The sequence below is a fragment of the Patiria miniata genome, unplaced genomic scaffold (assembly GCF_015706575.1).
Source record: "Patiria miniata isolate m_02_andy unplaced genomic scaffold, ASM1570657v1 HiC_scaffold_13, whole genome shotgun sequence".
NCBI classification, from domain to species: Eukaryota; Metazoa; Echinodermata; class Asteroidea; order Valvatida; family Asterinidae; genus Patiria; species Patiria miniata.
In genome coordinates this window covers 31,120-57,885 of record NW_024037051.1, presented here as the reverse complement: position 1 = coordinate 57,885, position 26,766 = coordinate 31,120, and the positions used below count along the sequence as shown (strand labels likewise).

General features: G+C 40.4%; 1 protein-coding gene across 1 annotated transcript; it reads left to right on the top strand.

Moving 5' to 3' along the window:
• Positions 1-6,133: 6,133 nt before the first annotated feature.
• On the top strand, positions 6,134-20,122 carry LOC119721462. Its single transcript, XM_038191542.1, has 19 exons — positions 6,134-6,334; positions 7,413-7,462; positions 8,671-8,899; positions 9,590-9,717; positions 10,426-10,539; positions 10,777-11,005; positions 11,603-11,730; positions 13,116-13,232; positions 13,436-13,664; positions 13,986-14,113; positions 14,380-14,499; positions 15,078-15,306; positions 15,666-15,793; positions 16,374-16,508; positions 16,870-17,098; positions 17,369-17,496; positions 17,811-17,933; positions 18,422-18,650; positions 19,855-20,122. The coding sequence occupies exons 1-19, from the start codon at positions 6,134-6,136 to the stop codon at positions 19,984-19,986; spliced, it is 3,006 nt and encodes a 1,001-aa protein (XP_038047470.1). The 3' UTR covers positions 19,987-20,122.
• The last annotated feature ends 6,644 nt before the right edge of the window (positions 20,123-26,766 follow it).

Below are 26,766 nucleotides of genomic sequence, written 5' to 3'. Positions count from 1 at the left end.
TGGCCGGTCTTAAACGGATGATAAAGACATGGCTAGCTGGTCTTAAACACTTTTCCAGTGTCACAATAAAATGTGGACTCCTAAAAATCCAGTGCCTCTTATCGTTTCATTGGTTGAACGTTCACAATCCTAACGTAGGCATGCGCAACAATATACCAGGGAGTCAGAATTTTATAGTTCTAAATTCAAAACGCAACGTGCCAGGTGCGTTCTGCGCGACATCGCGCAGAACATGATACGCGCGCGTCAATCTCCATAAAAGGGTTGTTTACATCTTACTCGCCAGCTGAACACTCCATTATTTTGCAAGAGGGATGTTTCAAAAAGCATAAAGTGAATTTGTTGAACAAAATCGGGATGTTTTGAACGAATTATATGATTTTTTTTTACCGAAAAGGTATTTATGAATGGGAATAAATATGTGCTCCGTCGGTATTTATCACTCTGTTTAAGACCACTTAGAGTCTGGGTGCTGATAATTACCCTCGCCTCCGGCTCGGGTAATTATCAGCACCCAGACTCTAAGTGGTCTTAAACAGAGTGATAAAAACCTCCGAAGCACACATTTATTCCCTTATTCAAATACATTTGAGATTTTAATCATTGAGTCAAGACTGACATTTTTGAATATGAGGAACAAGTCAAACCCACCCCCCCCCCCAAATATTGATGGCGATTTTTGTCTGTTTCCTTTGCAAGATTTCATTCGTAGATCATGAAGGTGGAAACGTCCATGTTTCACTGTTTTCATCAATTCGTAAAAACGGTAAATGATAAGGTGGACTACTTGACATAACTTTGGACTAAAGTTTGCAAATTACGTGAAAATTTCAGAGTTACTAAACAATAACATGTACTTTATCCCTATGTTATTTTTATGGAATGGAGCGAGCCACGTATTTTTTTTTTTAATATTTTGTTCTAATTCGGTCACTTTCTTTTTTTACCCGCCCTGTATATTGGACGTTTCGATGACTTATAAAATGGAATCACACAGTGCTATAAGTACTGTTTTAATAACTATTAGATTTATGGTACGCATTGCGCAATTTGTAACTAACGCTTTCTAGCTCAAATTAAAGCTTTAGAAATTTAACAGTTCCCGAACATTGTGTATTCTGCGAAATTTGATATCCGTCATTCTAAATGTTCGTTTTATTCCTTAAAGCCAAAAAAATAAGTCTCCGGTTTCTGGTATGCGCGCGCGTCGCCGTAGCCATGCGCGTCGGCAAAATGAAAAGGTTTTTTTTTCAATGAAAGATGATGTCTCGAAACCGCCAAACTCACTGGTTTGACTGGAATCCTGCTGCTGCACAGTTTTAACGTGTTTTTAGATGGGGTTATGATCAAGAATAAGCTTTATGTGGCCTCTCTGGACTCCCATATATTTGCACTAAGTTTAGTCGGGCACCATTTTGCAGTCATCAGCCGACATTTGAAGCAAAAAAAAAACAGGTTAAAAAAAAAGCCGCGTCGCCGCACCACTTTTTTGGGCAAGCTCCATAACAGAAACCGGATACTTTTTTTGGCCTAACACAGCGTTATTCTGTCAAAGACTTCATCAATTTTATTTTCCTCAAAATCGTTGGCCCAGGCGCGGTTCTACACGGGGGGGTGGGGGGGGGGGGGGGGGGGGGGGGGGGGGGGGGGGGGGGGCGGGGGCTAGGGGGGGCTGTAGCCCCCCAAAATTTTGTCTAGCCCCCAAAATAAATTCCGAAACGGTCTCCCCCTAAAGAACAAATAGCCATGACAAGGGTGCATTAGTTAATATAGTGTGAATGATTTTAGGATTTATTGGCGCTCCCCATTGAAAATATGGCAACCATCAAGGCGCAGTACATTCTCCTCTCAATTCGCGAACACTTCCAACAAATCTACGTATTAATTAAGGTAAATTTACAAGTTGTGTTAAACATAAAGACATGGCAAATAAACACTGCATTGACAAATGGTAGTTTTTTATATATCTGTAAAGTCTCTTTTTGGTTTATTTCGTAATCAGAAACATTTATTCGAAACAACTTGTGAGTACAAAAAAGTTCAAATAGGGTACAAACGACAAAAAAAAATTCAAAATAGGTCCACTGCCTTATCTGATGTGTCTGGTTTCATATGGTGTGAGTGTGACTTGATGTCGACTTTTTTTAAAGCGAAATTATAAGGCGAAGTCACTTTTTAAATAATTAGGAAAAACTTCTTTAATGGCTTAATTTAATTGAAACAAGTTCTTTGATCAAAACCCAGGATGGTTGAAAACCTTGTATTGTCATACAGTTCTATACGCTGAATTAAAGCATTTTTCTTGTGAAAAAGACCTTTTAAATTTACATTGAGGTCGGCTTTATCCTATTTTTAACGAAATATAGTACAAAGAAGGAGTCTGGATACAACTCGCATGGAAACAAAAACAAACCAACCATCCAATCAACCAACAAACAAACAAACACATACATACATACATACATACATAAAATAAATGAAAACAAATAAATCTCTATATACACATGCTATAGACCAATCAGGGCATGCTGTCAATTCTATCACGAAGGCCCCCTTCAATGGCGAAAGCATTGTGTTAGCTATTGTTCAGATAATCCGAAATGGGGAATTAGCATTGCGCAATAGCTTGCACAATGCTTTCGACATTGAAGGGGGCCTCGTGTACAGTGATCACGTGCCCTGATTCGTCTATGCCTTAGCAGATAATGAATGAAAGTTTACACAATTTGGAATGTAATGCGAATTATTGGGCAAGCTATACTATAGGTTTTCCCGGCTATTTTGAAACATTTTTCATTCAAATTCACAAACTGTAACATTCAGTTTTGTCTGAGAACAAAATTCACACGCTTTTACCAAAGCGATTTAGTCACTTACCATTCAATTCCAAAGTTCGGTCACCACATTTAAACACACTGTGGCAGTATTCAGAGAATGGCAGTATTCAGAGATTAAATTCGTCTTATGCCAATCAATTTAAAATTGCTAAATTAGTCTGGCGTGGGTTATTTACCATGTTCCTTGTGCCCGAGGTCCATACAACAAAGTTTCTAACCAGGACAGGATACGAATTAATCCTTTGAATATGATGCCGTGGACTACGTCCAAGTGGCTGCAACTTTGGGCATTAAAAGAGTGAAAAAATAAAGATGACCATGTGAAAAAAACAGTCGATGACCCTTATTTTACTTTGTTACATTGTACCTACGAGTCAATGACATTTCTTTTTCAAGGAAAATCGATTAAAAACAAGCAACATTTGTGAGTAACAGGAAAAGTAAAAGAAAAAAAATGTTGCGAAATTGAACAAACTTTAAATTGTGTGGCAAAAGACGAATTTGATTTCTGAATAAAACTGTTCGGCGTAGACGAGACGAAATCAAATACTCCTCGCCGAAAATGGGCGTTGGCGGATTGAATTCGATTGAACAACAATGGAAATGGTATGACAAAAGACGAAATTAAACATTGGAAGTATTTACTAAATCGATGTTGAATGACGAACTGGAATATTAAAAACGGTGAATACGAATGATACAAGTTTTAAAATAGCCGGGAAAACCACTATTAGTTTACCTGTTCTATGTTTACCTATTTGTAGCCTAGTGGTATTGTTTGTGTGCAAACCATGATTATATATACATTGTACTCTGCGATTAGGATATCATCACTGCTCTAATAAAGCTGTTTTCTCTGTTGCTCATGACTGTTTTGGTGTTGGTGTGTGTATATTGATCACTTACATTGCTAAATTTTAAAGGATAAACTGTATTAGTGCATTACTATTTACAGCAGCTGCAATTAAGTTTGTGCAATACGGACGTAGTGAGGGCAATGCAGAAAGGGGGTATACCTCGCCGTAGATTGGAATGTGCCCCTTTAATAGCTGATCCCCAGGTCCGCTTTTGCTTTGTTAAATCGTGACTTGGATACTGCAATTTTATTAATCTAGAACGGTCACGTGTCAAGTTTCTACAATACATTGTATTTAAATACACATAATTCAACACCACTCAAATACCGTCTGGCACAATATTCGTGTCCAAAAGGTATAGTGCAGTAATCAAAAAATAAAAATAACGACGATTAATTTCTTATACAGTAACTAACACCTTTCAATAGCTATTTGGCTTATGGCACAATATAACAATGTGATGTGAGACGTAGCCTTGGTCAAGGTGCTAGTTGTTATTCATCCCGGCCGTAGCGCGGTAAACGATATCCTCGATAGCGCTATGCATGCGGTGCATTAAAAATACAGCGCGAACAGCGACCTCACGCGGCCACCATTTCTATGCAAATCAGTTGGACCCAATCTAGCGCCTTGGTTCAATGGTCGGCAAAAGCTTATGTTTTTCTTTATTTTGCGCTGGATTTCTAGCGCACGACCTCGTATGCGAATACAGATAAGTGTAGGCGGGGCTAATATGTGGAGTGTCCAATCACACCTTGGTAAATCCGGACGTCATCAAATTATTTGCAGCTATTCGCCTTTTGCGGACGTGACAGGAACCACACTTTTTGTGCATTGGTGCCGTGTGCAGAGACACACAACGTGTACGTGTATGGACTATGTACGGTGCCACGTTTCACTATGCAAGTTTCCACGCAACGATCGACCAATAAGAAAACGACATTTAAGGTCAGCTAAGGGTATTAACATAATGAGCACCACCCCCAAAACCTCACATGGACGATTGAACCAAGGCGCTAGATTGGGTCCAACTGATTTGCATAAAAATAGTGGCCGCGTGAGGTCGCTGTTCGCGCTGTATTATTAATGCACTGCATGCATCATTATGACTGCATGCATAGCACTAGCGAAGATATCGTTTACCGCGTTACGGCCGGATGAATAACAACTAGCGCCTTGACCAAGGCTATGTGAGACGTTAATTTGTTACTAATGTTTTACTTAAAGGGAAGATACAACATTTGCAAACATCACAAAACGAAATGATCGAATTATCACGAAATACCTTACTGGATTGTTAGGGAATGACAGTCTAAAACATTCTGTAAAATCGTGGCTCCTAGTGTGCTGTCATTTTCAAGAAAAAATGGGATTTTTCCAACACTGGTCGGCCGACCAGCGTTGGAGAAAACTGTTTTTTTTTTCAAAAAGTGCTTTTATTTTTTCATAATTAGTTATTCCGCGTTTTCTTTGCAATTGATTACACACCTGTGAAGGGGTACAAGCCTGCTAGACTGATTCTCTGACCTTACAATTCCGCAAAGGTTATACATTGCTCTGTTTCATCTTAAGTGGGGTCAGGGAACCCGACTACAAGAACATGATTGGTTGTCTTGGTTTTTCCAGCATCTACAAGCCCAAATCGTGAAACAAGTCATTTTAACAATATTTGCTATAACATACTAATCCTCCAAATCCATTTATTTCTGAAACCTGCAGCAAAAGCAAATGTTGTACATTCCCTTTAATTTGGCACTGAAACGTAATATCCTCATGGGCGTAAATCCCGCGGGGATGGGCGGATCCATCCCAACACTTTCTGACCGGGGGTGGGGAATTGGTTCCGCCCCCCTCCCGTTTTGAAGGTGAGAAACCCAAAAATCTTCCCAACTGTCCAAATTAATAAAACAGTATTGAAAAGAAACCACGGAGAATAAGTTGAATGCCCAGCTTTGAAGGTTAACAACCCCCTTAGGCCCCCTTTTTGCTAGGAACCATCCTCATTCTTCCAAAATACTTCAAAATGTTGCACTTGTGTTTAAATGAAGGATACCCAGCGCCTCTATCCTTCCCAACACGTCAGACAGTCCTGCCTCTCAAAATGCATTCATCCTAAATACTCCTCAATATTCCAATATTCATCTTCTTCAAACACCATTCATCCTCAATCCTCATTTGCTTCAGCACCATTCATCCTCAATTCTCCAAAATCCTAATTTTTCTCAAGCACCATTCATCCTCAATCCTCCAAAATCCTCCAAAACCGGGGGATTTTTGAAGATTAAGGCTGGTTACGGTTTAAGGGACGTATAAACGTATGTTTCCATTACATGTATTTTGTATCGTGAACAGCACCCCTATGTAATATCGTGTCACCCCCCCCCCAAAAAAAATCCCATTTTGAATTCACACGACCGGGCAATTTTAGGATTTTGCCGCATGGTCATCCCCCATCCGCCACACTCTCCGGCATGGATTTACGCCACTGATATGTCCTACTTCATAGTACGAGTTCTCCTTGGCCACAGCTTTGGTCTTGAGCGCGGGAATATCGGCGTAGTAGTTGTTTGCTTTCTCCCCGTCCCCATCCAAGGCAACGAAGAAAGCCTTCTCGGCACCGGCAGTGGCAGACCCACAGTGGTCAGGCTGCTAGGGTCATGAAACACTCTTAAATTGAAGATAAGTTGACGTTGGCCGTGTGTTATGCGGGAAAGGGGGGGGGGTTTAAATCCCGGAGAGGGATAACTGAGGCCGGGCATAAAATGCCCGGCTCCTCCATCCGCCCACCTCCACCCCGCACACCGATTTTTCTTAGCCAAACAAAAATAATGTCAACCACAATTGGCACCTCATTATCAGGCACACTTAAATAAAAGTGATGAAAATTAAAAGGGCAACCTGATGGGAATGGAAATGTGTTGTTTAATAAAAAGCGCCAGCTCAGTAAATGTAGTTTTCAATTGGTGCATGCACTTTCCCTTTCAGTTCGATTTTATTACGTCCTAAAATGTGAATGGTGTGTTGTCACCTTGTGTTTGCCTGTATTTGTTAAAAATTTATTTCAGAGCAATTGGCTCATTACGGGGCGGGCTAAAACAAAACTGGGGCGGGGGGGGGGGGAGGTGTCCCCTCGTCCATGATTTCGCTGACTATAATGATAGTAGAATTTCATCGCATTTAGTTGAGTATAACATTTGTTGAGAGTTTATTTCTAATGAGAATTCTTTGTAACGATTTTCCCCCTCCAATTGTCAACAACCGTTGAACATGGACACCCCCCCCCCCTCCCCGACACTCACGACACCTGTTTGCAGGGCGGGGCCGCGCCGGGGGGGGGGGACGAGCGAACTCCCCGTACCCCGGCCCCCGAAAGATATTGTGCAGGGAAAAGAAAACGAGTGCCGAGTGCAGTGGGAGTTAACTATAATGGAAACCTGAAGCCTTGTTAGGGCCCATCCCAAATCTTTTCAATTTTTTTTTATTATTTCGTGGTAAACGCGTTTTTCAAAAGGAGACCTCCTTTAATTTTATTTAATTATAAATAGCGAGTGAAGTTCTTACAGGAGGTGTTATTGAGGGCGCTGTTCACTGACCCAATAACACAACAGAGTTTGCCTTTTGACATTTCGGTGAGCTGAACGAAAAAAATGGCGACAGAAATTGGACAGACAGACTGCAGATGCCACCTTATTTCTACGCCAGAAGAGAAAGAGGCTGATTAGGCGGGAGAGAGCAAAAATCGACCAGTTACAACAAGATAAGAACAAGGTAACGTAATGCGTAGACGACCGTAGTTCATTCGCCACAATAAACAACATTGGTTTGATCATTGATGCGCTGAAAGTGAAACTGATTCTTTCAGGTTAATTTTTTTGTGTGGGAAACAATGTAACACAAGTAACAGTTAGACCCATCTGATCTCGACGCTACTTTTGTGGTCGTGCACATAGTATAGGTGGGGGGGGGGTGGATATTTTCTGACCAATGGAAAATTTGTTTCTCAATCTCAGTCCAAAATTCTTTTTTATTAGGCCAGTCAACATTGATTTTTAGGTTTTCAGCACTCAGTATTGAAACAAAATTTCCGTACTGGATCACCACTTTTTTCAATTAATTTTCAAATGCCAAAAGTTGCATCTTTTATGGCTATTTCCTCCACTTTTCCCTCCTCTACTCTCATCCTCTCCTTTCCTTTATTCTGATTTATTAATCAGTCACTTACTTCATCGAGATTGGAACCTCGGACTCTTGCTTGAAACACGAGACTTTTAACCGCTAGGCCGCGCACGATCGCTATTGCAATGATCAATCTTTGGACGTATTTGAAGTATCCATTGAAATAAACTAAATATTCATGAGAAAATAAATATTCATTATGACGTATTGCACTATCATTGGCCGGCTCATGCGTTGTCATGGTTGTCGATGTCATGCGTATAACGCATCGCTGTCTTCCAGACACTTCAATCACTTCAAAGTTTTGACCCGCTGCTTCAACTGCACGACGTGTGCATCCAAAATGTGCTCTAAAAACACATTTTTCCTAAAAAAAAATCGCATCCTTTGTTTGTTTTTCGTTGCCGCTATCTTGAGTGGCCTGTGACCTTCTGGTTGGCGATCCCATTAACAAAACAAGAAATGAAAATTAGGGTAGGCATGATATCCATTATATTTATTAGCCTACTGTTCGTGTCATACAAGATGCCAATTCTTCGACGAATCGTTCTAGAAAAATTCCAAGGATCATATACGTTTCCCGTAGGTTGTTCTGTCGAGTGTTATTAAATCCTCAAGTGGTCCTAAATAATTGTGCAAATGTCACATCTCTTCGGATCCTATAGGAACCTGTAGAAGATGTAAACAAACTATAAGAATCCTACAGGATTCCTTTACGATTTTCCTTTTCCTACCTCCCTGGATTCCTGCACCAACACCATCAATTTAAACGACAAGTTCTGTCCCTGTTTTATTCAAAGGCTTCTTGAGAAAAACCCTGCCATCAAGAACCTCTTCCCATTCGGCAAGCTCAACTTGTCCCCCGAGAAACTAAAGGACAACGCGGACCTGCGTGCCCACGGCAAGAATGTCATGGAGACGATTGGCACGGCAGTGGAGACGCTGGACAACCCGGGAAAACTGGTACCTTTCCTGAAAGATCTCGGAGCGAGGCACAATGCTTATGGCACCAAACCGGAACACTTTAAGGTACCATACACTGAGACTAACAACCATCAATAAAGAAACATCCTTGGACACCTTCAGACTTCTCCAACGACTAAAATGAGAAGCCATTACTGAGGGGCACGACGCTAATATTGGCAGGCGATACGCGCGCACTCACAGCTCCTCGACCAATAGGGTTTTTCCAACTAGGCTACACGCGCCCTTCAAATCATGTTAAGAACACGTGTGATGTGAGGCGAACACGTGGCATTAGCGTGGTAATGCCGATCAATTAGTCTATTTGCGAATAAATTAAGTGAGGTTACTCTTCCCCCCCCCCAAAAAAAATATTCAAAAATACATTAAAAAGACCGGTAACGACATCTTACCCTGAAAATGTATGCTATTATCATCTCAGATTCGTCGCTGAAGCTTTTCCCAATGCTTATTGTCTTTTTTAAGGCTGTCAAAAATCAACGTGCGAAATCATGAATGCATATCAACATCATCAATGCTTATGACGAACTCATTGAAATGCCCCCTTTTTTCCCAAGAACACATTCAATGAGTACTTGTAAAAATGTTGCAGAACTCGCGAAGTGGAAGATTTTGGTCCACATTTTCTGGCACAACTATGAGTCTCATTTTCATTTACATCCAACTGTTTCTCGGGTATGATTCCCAATTTAAAAGTATGTGCGAGTTCCAACAATCACTTGTTTATTTTGTCAGCCTCTTGCGGAAGCCTTAATCTTTACCCTGAAGGATGGTCTACCGCCGAAGGTGTTCACTGCAGAGGTGCAAGGAGCCTGGGAGAATGCCTTGAAAGTGGTTGCAGAACTCATGAGTGAAGCGATGAGGTATAATAACTATAGAACCTATCAAAAAGACAACAGTGTTGAAGTCGAGTACTTGCGATGGATCATTAAGTACATTACATGTCCGCTCACAATTAATCGCACGTCAATTCACAGCTGTCCAATTCAAAGTATAGTAACGCAAGATGAACAATACAAAAGCGAAGGAATGCCTTTGTTACAGTTCATTTGTGCAGCCTGTGGCTTGACTTGCCTCCATTCAAACATTATTTTTGTGTTTGTCTTTAATGGTTTGCAAAAAAATGCAAACTTCTCAATAACGCCGGAGTAAGCGTGTTCACGATTTAACATTCTATGGTGTATACACAAAAGGTTACCGTCTTGTTGTTGGAATGCAAAATACACTTCCAGTGACAGAAAAGTGACGTATTCGTCATAAACCACATTTCATGTTGTTCGATTAAAGGAATGTTATTGCCCCTTGGAGTTCCCAAGTCAGAGTACGTGAGTCTTATTTCACCTATTTTCTTGCACTTTTTTAATTTCCATATTGAAATGAGCACGTCATAGACTATTCAAACGGAAGATCGCGATAGCCTGAAATATTTTCCACCCTTTGCCATTCCACCAGTTGCCTGCAATGTACCTGCTGCTAAGTCGGATAAGCTGAACTCTTCAAGGTTTGAATTTGAGGACTTGTGAAAATTGGTTATTGGAAATATCGCTAATTGTTAATCTTGCTTACTGCAGGAGCGATGATGCTGATGTTGGACCGATGTCTCAAAGAGACAAACGGCTCGTTCGTGAGTGCTGGAAGGTCATACAGAAAGACATGGTCAACTTGGGTGCAGCCCTCTTTGTAAGGTAAGCACACTTCAGTTACAGAGGAGCTTAATGCTGGGTCTTTACTTAGGTCAATCATACACTTGGATACCGATAAGTAAAACCTAAAGGACTGCTGCGAAAGTGTCCGAAGTCCTGATGTTCTATAGGCAGCTGGTCAACCCTACACCTTATCAGCTTATATACTGTGTCATCTTCTTGGCAAAAAACCTTCTTTTTAAAAGGTTTACAGTGATGTCCTAAAATTTTTGTTATCAGATTGTTGGAAAAGAGCCCTCCCATTCAGAACCTCTTCACCTTCGGTAAGCTCAACCTGTCAGCGGAGAAGCTGAAACGAAACAAGGATCTGAGATCCCACGGACAGCGAGTCATGAGTACCATCGGTGCGGTGGTCATGGGTCTGGATGACCCAGACATCATCGCTACCATCTTGGAAGACCTTGGAGCCAGACACCAGATGTACGGGGCCAAACCCGAGCACTTTCCGGTAAGAGTCTTGGACTTGTTACGTTTATTATTGAAGATTCACTCCTACAGTCGGAAACTAGGGACTAGGCGTTTTAGAATGAAATTTGTTCAATCGTAAAGATCGAGTTTTCACTCGAGCTTCAACTAAAGTGGTTCTTTTTCAGACTATTTCAATCGAAAATGAGAGTGATTTTCATTCTAAAACGTCTAGTCCCTAATTTCACTCTTTAGAATTTAGAGATGTATATGCTAATATTTTCATACTTGACATATCGTTTTGGTACCTAAAACATCATTCGTTAACATATAGTTTATACAGATAATTGAGTAATCTATCACTTTTTGCAGATTTAGTCGCGTCCATCACAAATCAAATCACAGTTCAATCGCAAGTTGGGTCACAAGTAACAGGGGTTGAACAATGACAAAATGATACATTTGTCTCAGTTTTTTTGTTAATGACTCGTGAGTAACATGAGATGACTTGACCTCCACCTTGATTTTTTTTGGGTGTGGTTGTGTTTTTATTGTAAATAAAGATGCCGCAAAACAAAAGTCTATCCAGAAGACCGTTCATTTTGACTAACCATCGGGGATATTCTCTTTCGAACTGAAGGCACTGGTGGAGGCGCTCATGCATTCCCTGAAGAACGGTCTGCCGCCCAAGCTGTTTACCCCTGAGGCTCAAGAGGCTTGGCAGAACCTGATGAAGATGGTGGCTACGTCCATGAGCAAAACAATGAGGTATGACCTCAGGAACCACTCAGAGGCCAATTTTCAGTGGCTCTTCCTCGGCACAGAAATTTGCTAAGAACAGATTGTGATTTTGCTTAGCACAACTAGGTTACCATGCAAAAAGCCACAGATGTGTATTGCGTTTGACTGGCTCTAAGTTAGCATTTCTAAATTTGCTAATCAGCATCTTCTTTTTCGCAGTTCAATGAAATTGTCCCCTGGTCTCCATAATAGTCGAGTAAACATTGGAACCATGAAGTCGATATAAGGGTGAGAGTCGACTCAAAGTTGGTGACTGATGATCAACAAAACCGTTATAGCTTACAATATCCGGATTAATAGGTGCCAAAGGTTCAAACTTTGGATCTTAACAAAATGAGAAAATATTTCACATGCACAATTTAATTGCCGTCAATAATTAGGCCGATGGTAAGCCTTTGCCGTCTCTAAATCTCCTTGAGCTATTTTTTTCCCAGGAAACGCGCCCGCCGGCCAGGGTATGCATTAACGGGTAGTACAGGAACCGGGCACCCTATTGAAGTAAAACACGGGTACCGGGGTTCCCGTGAAAGAGACCCAACCCCAAAATTCAAATCCCGGAAGTTCTCCGATGGGCTTAGCTTTACGGTGAAAACTGCAACTTTCACCAGCGTTATCTGTTGCCCGTTAAAATGCACATAAACGTAAAATCTGTTTTGGTTTTCCAGATGGCCTGATTTTCATTTTGAAAATTCCTCACAAATGGCATTTACAACTTTTCTTTTCACTGTCTTAGAAGTTACTAAGCTATTTGTAAAGTTGGTTACGGGTACCCGATCCCATAATCTGGAACCGGTTCCTGACATCAGCGGTCGGGTGCTCGGGTACCCGGTTCTGATGCACACCCTGTATAGTTAGTTCCCTTAATTTGTCGCTGACCTGTATGCATTGTCAGACAGTTCTTGGTTTTCCCATTGGACCGATCCAGTAAGCACCGCCCCATGGTGTTCTGACCAATCACAACCTTGATTTATGTCCGATGTGCGTGCACAAAAGTTCGACATGCGTGCACGCGCGTATGATGCGCGCGGCAGGAAAATGCAGCGTGGCATTGGAGAGGAGCACGTGTTAATTTGCCCACGTGCGCAGTGGGTGGGGCTTACTGGATCGGTCCATTGTCAACCGGTTTGGCTTACTGCTTATGAAATAGTTCTTACACATACTGAGTTCAGATGAAATAAATACAGCCAAACCGAGGACAGCCGGCCGAGTTTCAAAGTTGACCCAAACCGGGTACTCAAAACTACACTCACTGACGACAGAAATTGGCATGAATGTGTGTGCCGCCTTAATTGTGTTTCAAGCTAAATCAAATACTAAAAGTGATTTTGTTTTCGCCAAAATTAATTGAACAGGAGCGGCAGTAGCGAAGATGAGGGGCCGATTTCTTCCAAAAACAAGCGCCTGGTCCAGGCTAGCTGGAAGATCATGGAAAAAGACGCAGTTAACCTGGGAGCAGTCCTTTTTGCCAGGTGACAATGTTTTTTTAAGCCTCCTAGTTGACAGAGGGTTGACAGTGATCTATAAATCAGAAGGACATTAATGAAAATTGTTCGTACAAACGTTCTTATTTAAAATCTTTGAGTATTGGTTTGGATAATCTATGCATCACGAATTCCACGATGAAATTCCTTAATGTCGAAGTGTTTTTTTTTTTTCGTATTCATTATGAAAGACTTTTGGAGAAGAATCCTTCCATTCAGAAACTCTTTCCCTTTGGCAAGCTGAACCTACCGCCGGACAAGCTGAGGCAGAACCCGGACCTGCGAGCCCATGGCAAGGGGGTCATGGAGACGATTGGAATTCTGGTTGCCAGTCTCGACGATCTTAAGGACATTGTTCCTACGTTAAAAGAACTCGGCGCCAGGCATAACAGTTACGGCGCCAAACCAGAACACTTCCCTGTAAGTTTTGTTTTTCGAGTAATATTACATATTGGGACAGGGTTTGACGGCTTCCTTTGGATCTCTCACTATTAGACGCCTTAGCTATGTCTTTGAGACTTCTCTACAGGTACTATCATGGGATGTGCGCAGGTTCAAACTCTGCACTTCTCGTTCCTCCATCGCGTACCTTAACCAACTTTACCCACTCTACTCGCAGTTTGCTCTCATCCATATACCGTTTTTGTCATCCAAGCCCTGGTACAATGAAGTACTCTTCAAGTTGCTTTTCTCGTACCGTCTCACTGTGGATCTCCTCACTTTTTTTCCTTTTGGTTTCAGGCCTTGGTTGAAGCTTTCATGTTTTCCATGAAGACTCGAGTTTCGGCAGAGGTGTTCACGGCTGAGGTGCAAGAGGCATGGAGGAACGTCTTGAAGGTTGTGGATGTTACCATGAGCACCTCTATGAGGTAACCTCTCAACTCTCAGCTTTGATAGATCAATAAATCAGTACAGATGTTCTATAGTGTAATACACTCGCATAATATGCATTTGACTTCTCCTGATGTCATCTGCACGTCTTGAAGGTGTTAAATCATGTTAGGCTGGTGAGTCGATCTGCAAAATGCACTGAGAATAATTAATTCAACGGATTCTTGCCAATTCAAAGCCTATACATCTTTGTATTAGTCTTATTCCTTTTGTGTCCTCTTTTGATTGGTTCCTTCCTTCGCAGCAGCCATTCGAACGGTGCATCAGATGTAACGATATCTCCCAAAGACAAGCAGCTGGCACAGGGGAGCTGGAAGTTCATTCAAAAAGACTTGGTCAACTTGGGCGCCAGTATGTTTGTAAGGTTGGTAGACTATTTTTTTCTCATAACAATGAAGTATGAAAAAAACACCTAGGAACGTCTATGAAAAAGACACAAAGGAACGCACGGTTTGGGGAGTCAGGGTGGCGCAGTGACGGTTTCTTTCTTCGCCTCCCAGATCCACCTCTATGTGGCCTGGGTTCGATTCCTGCCCGGACCTTATGTGGATCGGGTTTTCAGTCCCTACCAGATTCTGGGGGTTTTCCCTGAACATTCTTCTCGGGGTGTCCTCCTACCTGTAAAACTATCAATTCTTTTCATAGTCTCCTGTATACAGGTTTCCTCAGGCTTTCGAGCTACAGTGCCTGGGGCACTTTTGAGGAAACATTGGCTTCATTACCAGAAAGAAATAAAACACACAAACACACAAACAAATACCCCAACAACCCAACAAACAAAGCATAATATTATTTACGAATGCATTCTTCAAATTAAATCTGTAAATTTTATTCGAAGGTGTACAATCGAATGGCTTTTTAATAGTCGCATGCATGTTGTCAGGAGATTTTACCTCCACACGGGGAATTTATTCATCTTTGGCTGTCTTTTTCGTCATTCAGGCTTCTGGAAAAGAATCCAGGCATACGGAAAACTTTCAGCTTCGGTAGGCTCAACTTACCGCCGGACAAGCTGAGGCAAAACCCGGACCTGCGAGCGCATGGCAAGGGGGTCATGTTGACGTTTGGGACTTTGGTGTCAGGAGCCGACGACCTGGGGAAAATCATTCCTATGATGGAAGACCTCGGGGCTAGGCATAAGACCTACGGCGCCAAACCTGCGCACTTCCCGGTAGGAATGCCCAGTTAACAAAAAAATTTTTTGTGTGTTAATGGAATTTGCTTATTAGTATTACAAGGCTGAAAGTCACTCAATGGAAAGGGCTACTATAAAACAAGGAACAGAGACGGGCACAAGGGTCGCTTGGCCCTGGCCTGTACACCAAACAGTCCTAAAGATACGTGCTAAATAAGGCTACATTAATTGTCCTTATCTGAAAACATCTACAAGGCCTAAAGGGTCTCTTGACAGATCATGTTCAATAAAGAACCCCTTGGCCACAGGGTGATCAGCAAAGATGTCGTTATACCTTTACCTTCCCTGTTGATGATTTTTCACAATCTAAATGGACATCACCGTTTGGGTTTCAGGCTATCGTTGAGGCGTTCATGTACTCCTTGAAGAAAGGTCTGTCACCCAAGATATTTACGCCTGACGTTCAAGAGGCATGGAGGAACATCTTGAGTGTGGTAGCTGTTACAATGGGCAGCACTATGAGGTATGCTTCCTCCGCCACCTACATTATTCGTTACACCTTTTCAAATCATTTCCTCCATTCCCAGTGGTGCTTGTAATGGCGCTTCATACCAATGCCTCAAAGCGCTCCGCAATAGATATTTGTTGTTACCCCTGTTCATAGAGTTGATGAAAAATAGAGGGCTACTGAAGAGTTCATAACCTATTTCCAGTGTCGTAGACGAGACCTTTTATGGGACCTCAAACACTTGTTCATAATAGAACATTAGATTCGATTTAAGTGCAACGTGAATTGAATAAAAAACTTTTTAAGCTTTCACTTTAGGCATAAAATAAATAATGATGGATTGTTTAAGTGTTAAATTAAGATCTTAACCTGTTATTTGATTGAAGGCTGTGAAAGGTCAATGAATATTGATAGTAGTAGTTTTCCTTCGACAAATAATGACAATTTTACTTAACTTTAAAAAAAAAAATAAAACAATCGAAACATACGCGGTCGGGAAAGGTCTTTTGAAAGGTGTCTTCTACATCAGTGCAAGTTTCATGATAGCTTCCTGTCATGTTTAATTTATCTTGTGTCACTCGTTATTCCTTTGCAGTAGCGATGAATCTGGAGTGTCAGAAGAGGAATCAACGGCATCTCCGATATCTCCCAAAGACAAGCAGTTGGTCCAGAATAGCTGGAAGTTCGTTCAAAAAGACTTGGTCAACTTGGGCGCAGTTATGTTCGTAAGGTAAAGTCCCCTGATCGTCTGTTCAAGAAGACACAGTCTTTTTAATCGACCTGCTCAAAAGAACATCCCGGATAAATTGTCAAAATATCCCAAAGGGATAATAAAAGCAACTTTTAAAAGACTAAGACCCATGCACTTTAAAGCAAGTAAAAACATCATCATACACCAAAAAATCTTGCTTTTCAATGACATTCTCGGGAATGCATGTAGCCCAAAACGAAACATCCAAGCTGCATTCAACTTGACCTAAGCTCGATAAGAATTGGAACCCTTTCCATCTATAGAGCATCTCTGATGATAACTGTCCATAAATTAATTAATTCAATATCAAGACCGGCATGCCTGTTCGCTTTTCTAAAAGGCTTCTGGAGAAGAACCCTTCCGTGCAGAATCTCTTCTCCTTTGGCAAGTTGAACCTGCCGCCCGAGAAACTGAAACAGAACCCGGACCTGCGCGCCCACGGCAAGGGGGTCATGGAGACGATCGGCACGGCAGTTGCTGGGCTAGATGACTTGGGGAGGATAGTTCCTATCCTAGAGGAAGTCGGAGCTAGACACAAGATTTACGGCGCCAGACCTGAACATTTCCCAGTAAGTTATGTTCCCAGATATTTTTTTCACACTCTAAAAAGTTCCGGGTCATATATTGACTTGATTCTTTTCTTGGTCAAAAATTACACCTTTTCGGGTCAAACTGACACTTTTTATGGTCAAAATTACACTTCACTGTATCATTTTCCGGGTTATTTTGGCTTTGAAGTATCAGGTTGATAACAAAGATAAGGGGGGGGGGGTACCTGAAGATGGACTGGATACAGATGTTCTCAAGGATGGTATACATTTGGTTTGTTTTCATTGCAGGCTGTTGTTGAGGCATTAATGTATTCCCTCAAACAAGGTCTGTCACCAAATGTCTTCACGTCTGAAACGCAGGAGGCGTGGCGGAACATCTTGAAGGTGGTTGATGTGACGATGAGTCGAACTATGAGGTAGTAACATTTTTATTATTTTTTTTAAATTGTTTTTTAACGTAAGGTTATATACAGATGCTTGTACATAAGCGCCTCTATATGAGGTTTATAGTCAAAAACAGAATAAAGAGAAATCGTAGGCCTAAAGGAAATTATTTAATTTTGTCAAAACGTACTGGTCAGATTGGTTGTTGAACAGGAATTATCAGAAACTGCCTTCTACCCAGTTCGAAATATGGCAATGTGTATCTTTTGGCAAAATGGGAGTCCCATATTTTCATCGTGATAAGACAAATGAGTTATTTTATGTTCCAATAATCATTATACAACAGACTGGATGAGAACGGAAATTCAGAGGAGGGGCTGATATCTCTGAGAGACAAGCGTCTGGTTCAGAAAAGCTGGAAGGTCATGCAAAAAGATTCCGTCAACTTGGGCGCCGCACTTTTTGCCAGGTTGGTTATCTGATTTTCTTTTTTTCATTTCTATTTTTGTTTTAATCAACCAGGCCGGGTCTGCTGCCAACCATGAATGATGTTGTTGCTGAGTCTATTTATTTTTAATAATAAAATGACAAATAAGATTTAAATTTCCACTTTCTACGGGCGTTTCCAAGCGCTCTCTTCACGGTGTGTGTGCCATTTGACACAAACAACGTTTTGACTCAAAAGAGTGTCATTATGACACGGAGGATTGTCATTTTGACATGGAAGAGTGTCATTATGACACGGAGGATTGTCATTTTGACATGGAAGAGTGTCATTATGACACGTAGGTTTGTCATTTTGACATGGAAGAGTGTCATTATGACACGGAGGATTGTCATTTTGACCTGGAAGAGTGTCGGGGCAAATCTGGCCGGATTCAGAGTCGAATCTGACCCGGAACTTTATAGGGTGTGTAGCTGACTGAAAGGTTCCAATGTTTTCTTTGAATGTCCAAGGTTTCTGGATAGGAACCCATCCATTAGGGAACTCTTCCCCTTCGGGAAGTCGTCAGTTCCTCCCCAGATGCTGAAACACAACTCGGACCTGCGAGCTCACGGCAAGGGGGTCATGGAGACGATCGGCACGGCAGTTGATGGTCTGGATGACCTGGGGAAGATAGTTCCCATCCTGAAGGACCTTGGGACTAGACACAATGTCTACGGCGCCAAGCCTGAACACTTCCAGGTAGAAAACAGAACCAACCAACCGACAAACAATAACTTTAACTGTTTAGGTGCAAACAGATTCCAATCCCGGGTTGCTGATGTAACTTTACATGTTGCTGTTATTCAAAATGACATTTTTATTATCTCTGATTTTAAGATAGGATAAACGTTGTTAAAAGCAGGTGGTATTCCCACTGTCTATACCCAGCAAAATGGCACCATTCTAGCGCCCTCATTCGTTAAAAAACGAGCGAAGGTAAAATCTTTCACAAATAGATGTGAAGAAAGGAACAAATCAAACTCACAAACAACAAACGGAGGAAAACGATCCGACCTTAAGTAACTGTCGTTTTTCAGAGTATGAGACAGCCAAGTGCACGAATATATAGACAATCGTATATAGACATTCCCTTGGTCACACTAGGCAATACAGGGTGAGTAAAAAAAAAAAAACCCAAATGGCAGGACCATTTTTTAAATGAAATTCAGCATGTAGCACTTTCAAGATCTAGGATATGAAAGCAATTAATCAGCTTTTTTTTTAGTACAAAAATCATTCAAATCACTCGTGTACTTTTTAAGTTACGGAATTTTAAACAAACACCGTTTTAAAGTTCTGTCCACGGATCACAAAAAAAGAAAGTGTTCTTTTAGCAAAACGAAAATGATTCACACACATCCCTATGTGAATTGGGATTGTGTTTTAAATTGAAAAGTACAGGAGTGATTTGAATGATTCTTGTGCTGAAAGAAAGCTTTTTAATTGGGCTTTCATATCCCAGATTTTGAAAGTGCTACATGCATGCAAAACTTTATTAAAGGAAAGGATTGGTCCTGCCATTTGGGTTTCCTTTTTTGACTCGCCCTGTACAAGTGAAATCGGTAACGCAGACTCAAAACAAAGGTGAACAAAAAATCACACAGAAGTCATCAAAATGGCAAAAAAAGTGCGATTGGAATTTTTTGTTTGGTCCTTATTCGGCAACGCGATGGCCACATAAAAACCATGATCATATCAGAAACGTCAGTTCTATGTGGTGTATAACAAAAGAGCGGTTCTAAATTAGCACGGTGTGGTATCTATATTGCACCTGTGGTTATAGTCTGGTTCAATATAGGTACCACAAGGTGCACATTACAGAACCATGGTTTTACAGAGTGGTCTGGTATCCAGAATACATTGCCATTATCCATCCTGGTATATTGTCTTTATTTTGATGCAGCCCCTAGTGGACGCCTTCATGTATACCATGAGAAATGGCCTGTCATCCAAGGAGTTCACACCAGACGTCCAAGACGCGTGGGAAAACATTTGGAAGGTGCTGGCTGAAGTTATGAGCAACGGCATGGAGTAGAATCTAACTGCAGATTTTTATGCGATCACTTTAAAATGTGATATAACCTTATTTTTGAGACGGCCATATTAAATTGAAAGCAAGGTAGAATCGTCATTTTTGGAACTTGCGAAAAGAAATGAAAGCAATGACATAAAGTTAATTACAAGTTAATGCCAGTCTGCTCTGATGAATAATTTAAAATTTGTGATTAACCATGCCCTAATGTTTTAAGCCACATTTAAAAAAAAAAACCTGAAAGTGAGGCTAAAATGAATACATAGTCTGGCACCATCCCATTCAACAGGTCACAATTTATAAAATACATTCAGGGAACACGACCAAAATGGCGTCCTGGTGAATCGGGTCCATGGTCCATTAGTCCTCCAGTGTCAAGTCACGAGCCAAACTTTTCAAAAGCGACAAATACATTCCTTTATTATTCTTGGACTTGTCATGGACTTGTAACGGACTAGTAAACCAACTTTTACTAATAAAATATAAATCTCATTTTTACACTGTGATTAATTCCATGTCAGTTTGGTAATTTGACAGGTAAGGATCGTGACGTATATTTTATTCCAGTTTCAAAAAAGTTGTACATTTTATCCTAGTCAAGGTTTTACATTTACATATTTTGGGCTCTGTAGTGAGTAGACTTTTAGGAAAATGTTGGTATAACAGTGCGGTGTTTACCGAAGACAAGGCCAGTTCATACTTCGTGCGAATGCTAGCTTTACGCGTATCCGTGATGTCATTTTCGTTTTGTATAATGCACGAGGTTTTACAACTATCGCAATTCTCTGCGACTTTTTACTGGTTTTTGAAGACCTTTTTTGACATTTGTGACTATGTATAATCCTTCTTTTAATGGTCTAATGATGTTGCTTTACAGTCAACACACGACAAAAAGTCACTATGACTAAAATATCCGCCAATTTGCTTGTATATAGACTGTGTTTTTGTATCTGTTTTATACTTAAGAATATTTCTAAAATTTCAATTAACGAACAGGTGTTTTCACTGATAAAGAAATGTATATATTTATATATAAAACGTCTACACGTTTACCGCTCTACATTGTAATCAGCTGTCTGGGGCATTATTTTATGTATACAGCCGTGTATATTGTTGTTGTCAAGTCAACAAGTTAGCTGTTTTTTTATAAGTAAAATTAGATTGTTTTTGTCTATAGTTTTGAAATGATATGTTTTAAGAAAATGTATTCTGATCATAAGCGGATAAATTCTCGTATAATTATAAAATCCAATGTATCTGAAACGGCTACTTATCATATAGCAGTATCGATAGAAAACAATTCAGTCCATGAAAAGTAGAAACGATCTCCTCATGAAACACTATATACAAATAATAAATGTTTATGAGTGCAATGGTAAGAATAATTTCATGAGATGACAGATGGAATGTTCCATTCCACGAGTCGAAGCTGAGTTGAGTTGAACACTGTCACCGAATGAAATTATGTTTTCCATTCCACGAATCAGAAGCATTCATTATTTGTTTTGCACAACACCTCAATAAAATCCTCGTCATCTGATTGGTCAGAGCTACCAATAGTGTGACCATGGAGGAAGGTTTGTGTTCCTTCCTCCATCATGGTGTGACCGGGCATTGGAACTTTTATTTACCATGGAATAGAACTTTTATTTTTGCGGTGCGGCCGGGTGGTGGGTTTGGGACGAATTATTCAATGACAAGTGGTCAACAATCCACCAATCAGATGACATGGATTGATTCAGGCGTTGTTATTATCCCGTATGTAGCTTCTACGGAAGAAAACCTTTTGGACTGAAATATAGGCTAATGAGCAAGGGCGAGGCCTCATTGAACGGCAGAATGGAGTCAAATGTACTGCTATTTTCCATACTTTGGTTTGTCTGATTTTTTTCTTATAGTATCACTTGAGTGTGGATAGTTCTGATACATTTATGAGAGATATTAGAGAATTAGACTTCGTGCTCCAGGTGATACACCAGGGGCGTGAACTTTTTATTAAATGCCGTATTCAACCGTTTAGAAATAGGAAATCGGTGTATAACAATTATTATTTTAAAATGTTTTGAATAGAAATCATGTTTTATATAGAAATCGATTATTCTATATCTCATTAAACTATTAGTAGAATACTTTCCAACGAGACATGGTAATTTTCGAAAGGTATGTATATTAATATTAATTGCGTATTTTCTCGCAATTTTGTTAGAAGAAAATTACACTCGAACAGCCTGTTACGATTGATTGTACGAATGTGAACGTTATCGGACCCTTTACATCATTTCTACATTAAATCTGTATACACACATTTTTTAATCGACCGTACATTGTATACGATTAAAATTTATTTATTGTCAGGTTTGTCTCATTTTTAGAACATTTATTTTGGGGTTGTTGCATTTACACCTCTAGCGCACCAAAAGATCCGTCTCAATTCATGTCGGACGGCAAAAAATGTGAAGTTTGTCAGTCAGGCCTAATTCTTCATGAATTCAACGTGAGTAGATTTATTTTCGTTCGGTGTCTCATTCAAAAGTAAATAATGTTCGTGTTGCTATAGAAAAACCAGCAATTAAACAGTATTTTCAGGGTGATCGAAGATAGTAAGGGCCGAACAATTTGGGCAGTTATCCATTCCTCAGAAGTGTCTGGAAATAATTAGAAAACCAACCTTGATTGATTTTTTTTTCAATTCTTGCACTTTATTCCGTGCCGTTTTCTGACAACAAGAGGGCGCTGTTGCTGTGATTGTATCATTGCGGGCACACAATGTGCACATTTTGAACCCACAATAATTATGGTGCTCACTCAGTGTTCGACAGTCGGTGGATTCAAGATTTTTGAAAGGGGGACTAAACTTGTGCACGTGGCTTGGCTGTCGATTTTCAAGATTTTTTCGGGCGGGGGCGAGGAGTGAAGTTAAAACACAAAAAGACCAAAGGCCTGATGCAATGAATCAAAATTTGTAATTATGAGCATGGGCCTATAACGTTATTCAGTGAAGTTCGAATTTGGGATTATTTGTCGGGGAAGGATGTTTGGTCACCCCAACGTAAGTTATTTATTCGATGGCTGGAAAAACAACACCTAACACCAATACAACAAAACTGACCACGGCAACAAAAGTTTCCGGGTTGTCGCTGAAATACTGAAGCTTCTGCGTGATTTTGCTTTACATGAACATGGACGATCGTAGGCCATAGGGCCTATCTGCGATGACATTTTGATCAGCGTTTGACTAGAGACGTTCGCACGTTGCAATCAGTGCGCAGGCGTAAGTTGCGATACAAATCAATCGTTTGTCGACTAAGGGCCCTTGCCCGAACTTGCTCGTAATTTGCGTCAACGGCTTTAGCACATCTTTGCGCCCCCAGCGGCCACGTACAAAAACAATCAAGTGGCGGAGGGAGGGGTCACGCCCCTTGAGAGTGTCAAGGAGTAATTTCATGATTAATTTTGCATTGTGGCGATTTGAATTCATTTCTTGCAGTGTTAGTTGCATATTTTATATTTTTAGCTGTTTCGGTTACACACCGAAACAGCTCTTGTTTTCGTTAAGATTTTTTTTTTCTTTTTTCATTTTTTTTTAGCTGTTTCGGTTACACACCGAAACAGCTCTTGTTTTCGTTAAGATTTTTTTTTTTTCTTTTTCTTTTTAGCTGTTTCGGTGACACAGAACACCGAAACAGCTCTTGTTTTCGTTAAGATTTTTTTTTTTCTTTTTCTTTTTTTTTTTTTTTTTTTTTTTTTTCTCTCTTTTTCAGACTTTTTCTCCATAGGTTTAACACACGTTTCTTCTACAAGTCCACTTTGCCACTTTTTTAAATATGATTTTTCAGACTTGGTACATACTTAGACCACCACCTACAGATGGTCCTAGAAGAAATTTGTGATCATGACGTCATCAAGTGTCAGGTTACGTCACATTAAAGATGCATTTTTGCCCATAGGGTTTGTACATGTATTAAAACGCTCCATTTAGGCACTTTCGTAAATCCGATCGACGTTACACTTGGTACACACTTAGACCACCACCCACAGATGGTCCTAGAAGAAATTTGTGATCATGACGTCATCAGGTGTCAGGTTACATCAATTAAAGATGCATTTTGCCCCATATGTTTTGTACACGTTTTAAAACACACCAGTTTGGCATCTTCGTAAATCCGATCGACTTTAAACTTGATTCATACTTAGACCACCACCCACAGATGGTTCTAGACGAAATTCGTGATCGTGACGTCATCAAGTGTCAGGTTACGTCACATTAAAGATGCGTTTTTCCCCATATGTTTTGTACACGTTTTAAAACACTCCAATTTGGCACCTTCGTAAATCCGATCGACCTCAGTCTTGATACATTTTTAGACCACCACCCAAAGATGGTCCTAGAAGAAATGCGCGATCGTGACGTCATCAGGTGTTGGGTTACATCACATTAAAGATGCATTTTTCCCCATAGGGTTTGTACACGTTTTAAAACACTCTACTTTGGCACTTTTGTAAATATGCGATCGACGTTAGACCTGGTACACACTTAGACTACCACCCACAGATGCTCCTAGAGGAAATTCGTAATCGTACCAATGCCGAGATGGGTTATAGATGAAAATTCATGTGATGTCATCATCAAATGTCATGTGACGTCCCTTAAAGGGGCATTTTGTTCTTCATAGGCCTATATTTATAGACCTATATGTTCGATTTGGTTATAACTTGACATGTACGTATAATGTGCTGTATAGATGACTTTTTTAGTGACGTCACTGATTGTTCATCACGTGCACAGAGTATTTTGAATATCCGAAACAGCTTGTGTTTGTCCACAAACACATCTCTAGTTTTTTTTTTTTTTTTTCTTCTCCTTTTTCAGACTTTTTCTCCATAGGTTTAACACACGTTTCTTCTGGCAGTCCACTTTGCCACTTTTTTAAATCCGATTGATTTCAGACTTGGTACATACTTAGACCACCACCCACAGATGGTCCTAGAAGAAATTTGTGATCGTGACGTCATCAGGTGTCAGGTTACGTTACATTAAAGATGCATTTTTCCCCATATGTTTTGTACACGTTTTAAACACTCCAGTTTGGCATCTTCGTAAATCCGATCGACTTTAAACTTAATTCGTACTTAGACCACCACCCACAGATGGTTCTAGACGAAATTCGTGATCGTGACGTCATCAAGTGTCTGGTTACGTCACATTAAAGATGCATTTTCCCCCATATGTTTTGTACACGTTTTAAAACACTCCAGTTTGGCATCTTCGTAAATCCGATCGACTTTAAACTTAATTCATACTTAAACCACCACCCACAGATGGTTCTAGACGAAATTCGTGATTGTGACGTCATCAAGTGTCTGGTTACGTCACATTAAAGATGCATTTTCCCCCATATGTTTGTACACGTTTTAAAACACTCCAGTTTGGCATCTTCGTAAACCCGATCGACTTTAAACTTAATTCATACTTAGACCACCACCCACAGATGGTTCTAGACGAAATTCGTGATCGTGACGTCATCAAGTGTCAGGTTACGTCACATTAAAGATGCATTTTTCCCCCATAGGGTTTGTACATGTATTAAAACGCTCCATTTCGGCACTTTCGTAAATACGATCGACGTTACACTTGGTCACACTGAGACCATCACCCACAGATGGTCCTTAAAGAAATTCGTGATCGTGACGTCATCAGTTGTCACGCTACTTCACATTAAAGATGCACATTTTCCCTATATGCTTTGTACACGTTTTAAAACACTCCACCTTGGCACCTTCATAAATGCGATCGACCTCAGACTTAATACATACTTAGACCACCATCCACAGATGGTCCAAGAAGAAATTCGTGATCGTGACGTCATCAGTTGTTACGCTATCTCACATTAAAGATGCACATTTTCCGTATATGCTTTGTACACGTTTTAAAACACTCCACCTTGGCACCTTCATAAATGCGATCGACCTCAGACTTAATACATACTTAGACCACCACCAACAGATGGTCCTAGAAGAAATTCGTGATCGCGACGTCATCATGTGTTGGGTTACATCACATTAAAGATGCATTTTTCCCCATAGGGTTTGTACACGTTTTAAAACACTCTACTTTTGGCACTTTTGTAAATTATGCGATCGACGTTATACCTGGTATACACTTAGACTACCACCTACAGATGGTCCTAGAAGAAATTCGTGATCGTACCAATGCCAAGATGGGTTATAGATGAACATTCATGTGATGTCATCATCAAATGTCATGTGACGTCCCTTAAAGGGGCATTTTGTTCTTCATTGGCCTATATTTACAGACCTTTATGTTCGATTTGGTTATAACTTGACATGTACGTATAATGTGCTGTTATAGATGACATTTTTAGTGACGTCACTGATTGTTCATCACATGCACAGAGTATTTCGAATATCCGAAACAGCTTGTGTTTGTCCACAAACACATCTCTAGTTTCTTTTTTTTTTTTTCTCCTTTTTCAGACTTTTTCTCCATAGGTTTAACACACGTTTCTTCTGGCAGTCCACTTTGCCACTTTTTTAAATCCGATTGATTTCAGACTTGGTACAAACTTAGACCACCACCCACAGATGGTCCTAGAAGAAATTTGTGATCGTGACGTCATCAGGTGTCAGGTTACGTCACATTAAAGATGCATTTTCCCCCATATGTTTTGTACACACTTTTAAAACACTCCAGTTTGGCATTTTCGTAAATCCGATCGACTTTAAACTTAATTCATACTTAGACCACCACCCACAGATGGTTCT

Excerpts from the sequence above, each read along its gene's own strand:
- LOC119721462 (XM_038191542.1), top strand. The coding sequence starts at position 6,134 with ATGGTCATCCCCCATCCGCCACACTCTCCGGCATGGATTTACGCCACT. Across the intron at positions 11,731-13,115 it reads TCCATGAGCAAAACAATGAG|GAGCGGCAGTAGCGAAGATG; the intron begins GTATGACCTCAG and ends TTAATTGAACAG. Across the intron at positions 17,099-17,368 it reads CCAGACCTGAACATTTCCCA|GCTGTTGTTGAGGCATTAAT; the intron begins GTAAGTTATGTT and ends TTTTCATTGCAG.